Source organism: Myripristis murdjan, chromosome 19 (genome assembly GCF_902150065.1).
Source record: "Myripristis murdjan chromosome 19, fMyrMur1.1, whole genome shotgun sequence".
Classification (NCBI taxonomy): Eukaryota; Metazoa; Chordata; class Actinopteri; order Holocentriformes; family Holocentridae; genus Myripristis; species Myripristis murdjan.
Genome location: NC_043998.1, coordinates 5,400,001 through 5,408,589, shown reverse-complemented (window position 1 = coordinate 5,408,589; position 8,589 = coordinate 5,400,001). Strand labels below are relative to the sequence as shown.

The following is an 8,589-nucleotide window of genomic DNA, read 5'->3' as shown; positions in this document are numbered from 1 at the left end:
TTAAACTGTACACTGAATTTACTCCTGTTAGACCGTCAAGAAGTTACACAATAAAGAGCTCAAGTGAAACATGGCGACCTTCAAGAGAGCAAAGAGCATGGACAATTAATACCCCCAATAATATTTACATCTCTTATTATTTTCCAAATAATGACATCTAAGCTATCATAGTACAACAACAGTAAACTAAAAATGCCATTTTAAGACCACAGAATACTTTTTTTTTGTCTATCACAATAGCATGCTGGAAGGTGCTGCGGTTTCAATAGCTTTACAGTACTCATGGATTTCTCTTTTTTTTTTTTTGTTATTATTATTATTATTTTATTCCCCAAGTTATGCAAAACTCAGTTGTGGAAGGCGCTCCCTCCTGTTACAAGACTCATGCTTTTCAGTTTATTGTCCTTCTTCCACTTCATCCTGCGGTTCTGAAACCAGATTTTGATTTGTCTTTCCGAGAGACACAGGGTGTGGGCTATCTCTATCCTCCGCCGTCTGGTTAGGTACCTATTGAAGTGAAACTCTTTCTCCAGCTCTAGCGTCTGGTAGCGGGTGTACGCAGTTCGGGCCCTTTTCCCATCAGGTCCAGTCATATCTACAATTTCATAGAAAATCCAGAAAATTAGCAGCTGCACTGAACAACAACAGGGGGAAATGGTCTGCTAGTTTGGCTACACCGTGATGATGTGAGTTATCATGGGCAAAGGGGTCACAACATGAAATGTGCTAATGTAGGGAGACATGCATTCAACACAACAACACATAAAACAGACAAGACTCCGTGATTTTTGCCTTTCTTCTGTCCAGCCCCGCCGACAGCCAACCTTACAATTTCCAACATTTAGGCTAAATACAAAATCCCATCCACATATTTCACAAATAATCCTACATTATCTTTTAGGCTATGCCCAGTTTACCGGCAATTAACCTGGACCCCATCAAAGTCAAACTATCTCTTAAGGACTTAACAAATATTGCCTTTCGTCTCTCATCCACACCGACCCTGGCTCACTCATGCAACACTTGACAGATTTATGACACTTCACCAAACGACAGCGTGACATCCTTCACAACAAAATAGTATTATATGTATATATACCATGGCTTATGTGCAGTTTCCGCATCCAGGGGAATATTTGTGGCGTTTGGCAATCATTTGATGTGGGAGTTGAGGAGGTGGCGTTGGGTTCCTGGTGCTGCTGCGCCCGGGGTGCCGTGCTGGATCCGCCGCTGCTGTGTGCGCCTTCCTCGGTCTCGGAGGCGACGCTGGTGTCCTCTATCTCTGTGAAATGAGCGCTGTTGCTTTTGTTGAGATTGTTGCCGGTCGAGGTCGTGCTCCGGTCAGATGGAGGAGAGGAGCTTTTTAGTTCCAGGGGCTCCCGGCTGGCCGTGGCGCACGACGGCGTCACCGGATCTGGAGATGAGAGCGAGCAGTTGGGTGTCTGTCTGTACCGGGCGTCCGGCCCGAAACCCCGGGCATCGTCTCCCACGGCCCCGAAGTGGCTGCCGGTGTTGGTGCGGTTCACGGTTAGGTCCATGCCATTGTAGTTGTAGCCGAAAGACCCGGAGTGCATGGTGCCAGGGTCTCTGAACGAGCCGCTCACAGCGCCGTTAGTCCCATAATTTAGTAACTGATAGTCGGAGCCATTTGGATAGCGCCCTGAGAACGAGTTTACAAAGTAAGAGCTCATTTGCTTGGATTTTTAAAGCCTCGATTTGTAGATCTTTGTCGCTATAATCCTGTGTGCTTGCACGATTTATGGATGCAATCATGAATTATAAGCAATGAAGCCCTACTGTACTTTGCCAGGTATGCGGCCAAATATGGGAGAGCGTTCGGGAATCACGTGCCTTTGTTGACCAGTCGTAAATCCTCACTGATGACTTCAAGAGGTAATTCATGCTCCATGGTTACAAATGATGACGAAATAATGGTCGTTAGGCTCCAGTCAATGGTGCCTCCCCACTGCGCCCTGTTAGCCATGCAGGTAGAGAGCGCCATCTTCTGGACAATCAGGGTAACGCCCTGCCGGGATAAGCTGTCAGGCCTCGGAGCCATTTATCATTTATGTAAGGTGCTAATAGTGTAGGCCACAAAAGGCTCAGGTAACACACAATAAAGACTTACCAACTAAAATGTTGCAGTTTAATGTGCAGTGCACCAAATTAGAATTATTTTATTATTGAGACTAGAATTAAACCGAAATGTATATGAATTGAAATGATATAACCAGTTTTTCTAGCTAGGAGGTACAAATATTTAAGCGCACTATGGACACCAATAATAATAATAATAATAATAATAATAATAATAATAATAATAATAATAATAATAATAATATAGCACGCAGCTTTTTGTCGTAAGCAATGACACCACAAGATTTTCCAGTGTATGTACATCAAAAAGCCTTTATTTCTATGTACAATTTCCTAAACAAAATATTGCACACAGTATCCGGATGTGCATTGAACACAGGTGAAGAACAATAAATAACATGTAACATTTCTTATCTGTACAAAACTTTAAACTGTTCATGGCACAGCTGTAAACAACAAGCCTATAGACTATAGAACAACTAGCCTACACCACACGATGTACAGTAAGACAAAGCCTCTTTTAATGTCAAGGAGGAGGGGGAACAAAAAACTTAGTGGGCCTACGATGATGAGGTAACAACATTGTTGAAAACTAAACACTAAAAATTATTTACATTTGGCAGATTTGCATAGTCCCCTAAAGAAACACACAAGCACAAGGACAAACAGAGGAGGACCTGGTTTTAACCTAATACAGACATTACCGTGCAGATACTCAAATAAAGTCTATCACTCTACACGTCTCTAACATGTGATATGCAGCACTTTATCTACAGAGAAATCGTACATCATCTTCACATTCCTCAACTTGTGGGCTGTGATGTCTGGGAGGGTGCACACACAAGTAAAGGCCAGTGTCCTTTTAGCTCTTTTTCTCCGTCTCTTCCTCCTCCTCGGTTGTTTTTGTGGGATTGAGGAGTTTGTTCTCCTTTTTCCATTTCATCCTGCGGTTTTGAAACCAGATTTTGATCTGTCTCTCCGTGAGGCACAGGGCGTGGGAGATCTCTATCCGGCGCCTCCTGGTCAGGTACCGATTAAAGTGAAACTCCTTCTCCAGCTCCAGGGTCTGGTAGCGGGTGTAGGTTTGTCGGCCCCTGCGTCCACTGTTACCAAATGGACCTGGGGAAAAAAGTCAAATATTTTAAGTAATGCCAAATTTGAATTTTGGTATTAAAGATAAACAGCCTCTCTGGAATTGTTTTGCATCAACAATTTGGTCTAAGTCATCATATTTAAAATGCAATAAAGTGGAAATTTAGAACATTGTAAAGTAGGCTAATGAGGTGTGTTTCATCTCAAAATAGCTGGATAATAATGTTAACATTGCGATCCAATGTGGATTTCAAGTGTGTCTGTGATATTCATTCATGAATTTAATAGTATTTTTAAATCTCCCTGCTCGTTAAAGAATTTTTAATCTCCTGTGAACTCCTATGATATCCCTAGGCTATATATTCCTACAGTAGGGGTATGTCTGTCGCGGTAGCCATACAACAGTTATAGTGCAGGCCTTGCCACACTTACAATAGCTGCATATTATCTCCACTGATATGATTATAATAGGCTACTATGATATGATCATAGGGTTGTATGTAAGATGTCTGGAGAAGGTCACTCAGTGGTCACTTTATAGCGATCTTATCATAAGATACTCAAAATCTCATGTTTTCCTAGGCCTATAATTTTAGAATTATATTCTTGACGTAATAGTGACTTTATTGTACGTAAAATTCCTATAACATTCAAACAGAAATGCGCAGTATGTCTGTGGTATAATAGTTTAAAATTACCAGTTCCTTCGAAACAAATATATGTCAGCTGTTCAAAACATTATTATTAACCATTAGATAATTATTTTATCTCCTATGAACACAGCATTCATGTATTTCTATAGAGATGCAGCGTGTCTGTGGTGCGCAAGTGAGTTTACTGTGACATTTTTGTGCGTCATTTTTTCCTTCTGTGATATCACTACAATATTCCTATAGCGAGTCAGAGCACACGAGACAATACTCACTTTAGTGAGCCTATCGCATGTTTTAGCCTATATAAATATATAAATATGAATACGAAACACATAGACTATCTATCTATCTGTATTTATTTGTGTGCATACTATAAATATATGTATATATGTATATATGTGTGTGTGTGTGTGTGTGTGTGTGTGTGTGTGTGTGTGTGTGTACTCATGCACACACACACAATAGGCCTATCTCCTTTGATATAAGCTGTTAGCTATTTTATGACCTTTTAGCCGCATGTTATGTTAAAGTGTTTCTGCGATATTTTTATGTCGTTGTAAAATTGATGATAAGATTGAGGATGGGATTATTACAGTTCTTTTCCGTGTAAGGAGAATTATCTACTCTGAAATGTCATATGATATATCAAAGCTTGAGCTTGTAGGCCCAGCTTGTGTTTGTGTGTGTGTGTGTGTGTGTGTGTTTGTGTGTGTGTGTGTGTGTGTGTGTGTGTGTGTGTGTGTGTGTGTGTGTGTGTGTGTGTGTGTGTGTGGCCTGTGCGCGAGCGTGTGCGTGCGCGTGGCGACGATGACTATGATGAAGATGCAGCCAAAGTCCTGAGGCGCGTGAAGACGCTATCCGCGCTCTGTAAAACGAGCTCGTCAGTGTCGCCATCAATAATCTTACTGACTAAAAATGGTCGCTGTCGGCTCTATAATCAACTAATTTGTTCGATGTCATTTCTGATGTAACATATTATTTCTATTGTGATGCTAAACGAAGTCAAGCTTCGTTGTTAAGTATATTGCAAGCTTTTCACAACTACCAGGCAACTCTGTCTGCGGTTCGGGATGCTCACTCCATCACGGAGCAGGATCCTGTCTAACTTGCGCTCTTTACCTCAAGGCAGCGTGACACAATACAAGAGGAGCGCGTGCACTTTCCACTCACCGGCGGAGCAGGCGTTCATCCTCTGCATCCACGGGTAGATCAGAGAGGAGGACTTGTCGTCAATGCTGCTGCTCATGTTGACAGTCTGCTCCGGGCACTCCGACTTGCGCTGCTGATGGTCCTGAGTGACAAACAGCGGCTGGTCCTCCCGGCTGGAGAAAGCGCAGGAGCCCTCAGTGTCCTTGTAGAAAGTCCCGACCGGGTTGTAGTCGCAGGGCGCTCCGCCGCTGGCCCGGCCGTAGATAGCGGCGGCCGCGGCGCCCGTCTGCTGGTAGTACGAGGCGGGATAAACCTTCTCCTGCATGTTGGCTGCTCCATATGTGGCCGCGTTGGAGTAGTGTCTTAACGGATCGGTGTATCCCGAGGAATATAACGGTATCTGACCCAGGAGAGAGTCCTGTCCTCCCGGTAGAGACACGGGAAAAGTTGAGTTAACAAAATAGGAACTCATTGGGTGGACAACGGGGTGTATATACTCCGGAGGAATATGATTTGTTGTCTTTTATAGTCCAAGTGGTTTTGCCATTACTTTATCGGAGATTTGGTTTTTGCTGAAAGGGGGGGTTGTGAGGTGCCACTGAATACAGAGGGGAACTGTACCATCTGATCAACCTCTGGCCAATCACTGGCGTCTGTGGTTGCACTATTGCACCCATGGGGGGCTCTTGTTGCGCGCAGGGGTCCCCGGTGAATCGAAATGAAGCGCTCGAGCTTGTCGGGCTTACACACACACACACACACACACACGCATGTACACACACATGCGATGAGATGCTCGGACTCATGCAAAATACATATAAAAACATTCCTGAGGACAACTCCACATGAAATCACACATCATTTCGCTGAGTGCAAATACTGCACAATCCAATAAAACAGGCAGAGGTCCCGTTCTCCGCTCCGTGGCAAGCAAGCACACAAACTCTCTCTCTCTCTCTCTCTCTCTCTCTCTCTCTCTCTCACACACACACACACACACACACACACACACACACACACACACAGTCCTTTTTATATGCAATATAAAAACATGGCAAAACACTTTGCGCAGTGGTTTGCGCGAAAATTAGGCATTAGTGAACTCTCTCTCTCTCTCTCTCTCTCTCTCTCTCTCTCTCTCTCTCTCTCTCTCTCTCTCTCTCTCTCTCTCTCTCTCTCTCTCTCTCTCTCTCTCTCCCCTCTGTGCGTGCGCGTGTGTGTGCGTCTAAGCATTACTTCCATTATGCTTTTGGGATATTTAAATGGCACATTGTAAATGTGCTCAGACCTGTTGACACGCACAAAATATTGTCATTTTATAATCAAGAAAGTATCCAGCTGCCCGAGGTGAAACCTCAAACATCACCATAAAGCCATGCTAAACTGTGGACATTCCTTTCATTAAGGGCTTGTGTTCACGCTGCTTTCTGTTTCCCCTCTAACAACTGTAGTCTGTGAGGACGTGAGGAAAGCAGAGGAGGACACGCTACCAGATAGATCACCAGTTTTTATCAAGCCTGACGAGGTGGACACTGAACTGATGTCACATTTTCAAAATATGAGAAATGATGTAAGTAAATTACACCGCTTGTTTGGATAAGGAACTGTTCAATATCACTGTCTATTTGTGAATTATTAAACCTATTATGTATTATATGTAGGCCTATCTATCTATCTATCTATCTATCTATCTATCTATCTATCTATCTATCTATCTATCTGTCTATCTATCTATCTATCTATCTATCATTATTATTATTATTATTGTTGTTGTTGTTGTTGTTGTTGTTATATGATTTTATTATCATTGTTATTCGAAGTCACTGAAATAAGCTAATATTATTTATGTGGGAGCCTGCACTCATGGCAGTTTGTGGTAAGATTTTATATAATAATAATAAGAAGAAGAATTATGATAATAATAATAATAATTATTATTAAAATGTTAAATTAATTGTTGTCATGTACATCCTTGTAAGCCTAAAATTGGCTATACTACATTTTCACTTCTGTGCCTGTTTAATTGGATTAATCGGCCCATTCCTTAGAAAATAAAATTTCATTCAACCCAAGTCAAATGCATACGCAAGTTTATCTCATAATTTTATATATATATATATATATATATATATATATATATATATATATTATTTAATGTAATTTATTTCTGAACTGTTAAGATGTAAAAATGTGTTTTGAACAACTGAAAGCAGAAAAATTAAAGCGGTCCTTGTTAAACGACTTTCTTGAACGATTCGATTCCTCTCTTGTGTTGAAATTCCAGTGTGATCCTGTTATAAAGCTTCTCAGGTCGGATCTGGAAATGGAGTCCATCTCGAAAACATTTGGATAATTAAAAATGTAAATCTCAGGCATGAATAGGCAACTAGTGCAGTCCCTAACCAGGCCACAACCCCTGCAGCCTTATTACAGCATTTGGCAAGTGCAATCAAAAGGGCGAGTTTGCCAGACAGTTTCATGTTTTTATGCCAAATGTTGATCAAACTGGCAGCGTCAGCATGAAACAGGCCCAAAACTTTCATTCACATCTCGTCGAAATGGTGGTGAAAAAGACACATCATTTGGACAAAGCCCTTGCAGAATAACTGTGCCCTATTCATTGCAGCGTTTATTTGCTGTTTATTTCGCCAAATCAAAAATATTTGAACAAATCTGGAAATGGAGTCCATCTCTAAAACATTTGGATACTGTGTTTTTGCAGGATCAGACGGCACCACGCAAAATGCGCTTGACTTCCTAAAATTCTTATCCAGTAGGCTCAAAGGCGGATGTCTGCCTTAAATCACAGGTGATTTTTTGCTTAAAGCATGTCTCAGCAGCAGCACAGGCCCACATGCCTACCACCACACCAGCCATCAGCATCATCATCTTCATTATCACCATCATCATCAGCAACAACAACAAAGTGAAGCCTGCCTGGCCTGCAGCCGAAACCAGCCCTGCGTTATATTCGATACATTCAGTCAGTCACACAGGCCCCAACCTCGGCACGCGTTTTTTTTTTCCTGCTTTTTAAGTAAAAAAAAAAAGAAAAGAAAAGAAAAGAAAGGAAGAAAGAAAGAAACAGGCGTGCATTTTGGCCTCTGGGCTCCACTGATGCTGCTGCAGCTCCCTGCGGGTTAAGCAGACAGTTCAGCAACTGGTTGTGAATAGCTCAAATGGCGCAGGAAAAACCATACGGATGGTTTGGATTTCTAATTGCCATTTCTTCAAGAACTCGGGCTTCTCATTTCCCACATAATAAACATTAGAGCAGCAGTTTAGCTACAACGGGGTTACAGCACCACTTATGCTTGTGTTAATCGCTGTCTGCTATATTAGAAACATGGTGCCCTTACCTTTGTTGATAATCCATCATTTCCAGTGTGGGTGCCACTCTGGAGCAAGTCCTCTCGCTTCCCTTCAGTCCTTTGCCAGATTTCCCACGCTGCTAGATATTTAAAGCACACTAAGTGATTCCAGGAAAGTAATTCCACAATCCTGGTGTGTACTGATTCCCCATTTTCACGAACATAGATGGAACTGTGGCCACATTAACATGGCGCACGGTGAGAGATTGCGCAGTAGCTCCATCGCC

At 42.2% G+C, this 8,589-nt stretch overlaps 2 protein-coding genes across 2 annotated transcripts; both read right to left on the bottom strand.

Annotated features, from left to right (window-relative positions):
* Positions 1-283: 283 nt before the first annotated feature.
* On the bottom strand, positions 284-1,691 carry hoxb5b (homeobox B5b). The gene is made up of 2 exons (XM_030077929.1): positions 1,100-1,691; positions 284-595 (listed from the first exon to the last, which is right to left on the bottom strand). Exons 1-2 carry the CDS (start codon positions 1,689-1,691, stop codon positions 348-350), a joined length of 840 nt encoding a protein of 279 aa, XP_029933789.1. The 3' UTR covers positions 284-347.
* A 1,268-nt stretch (positions 1,692-2,959) lies between these two features.
* On the bottom strand, positions 2,960-5,463 carry hoxb6b (homeobox B6b). Its single transcript, XM_030077927.1, has 2 exons — positions 5,013-5,463; positions 2,960-3,216 (listed from the first exon to the last, which is right to left on the bottom strand). The coding sequence occupies exons 1-2, from the start codon at positions 5,461-5,463 to the stop codon at positions 2,960-2,962; spliced, it is 708 nt and encodes a 235-aa protein (XP_029933787.1).
* Between the last annotated feature and the right edge of the window lie 3,126 nt (positions 5,464-8,589).

Bases quoted from the DNA above. Each gene is read 5' to 3' on its own strand.
- hoxb5b (XM_030077929.1), bottom strand. From the start codon at position 1,691: ATGAGCTCTTACTTTGTAAACTCGTTCTCAGGGCGCTATCCAAATGGC. The intron at 596-1,099 runs GTATATATACAT...ATGAAATTGTAG, and splicing joins GAAACTGCACATAAGCCATG to ATATGACTGGACCTGATGGG.
- hoxb6b (XM_030077927.1), bottom strand. From the start codon at position 5,463: ATGAGTTCCTATTTTGTTAACTCAACTTTTCCCGTGTCTCTACCGGGA. The intron at 3,217-5,012 runs GTGAGTGGAAAG...TTTTTTCCCCAG, and splicing joins GATGAACGCCTGCTCCGCCG to GTCCATTTGGTAACAGTGGA.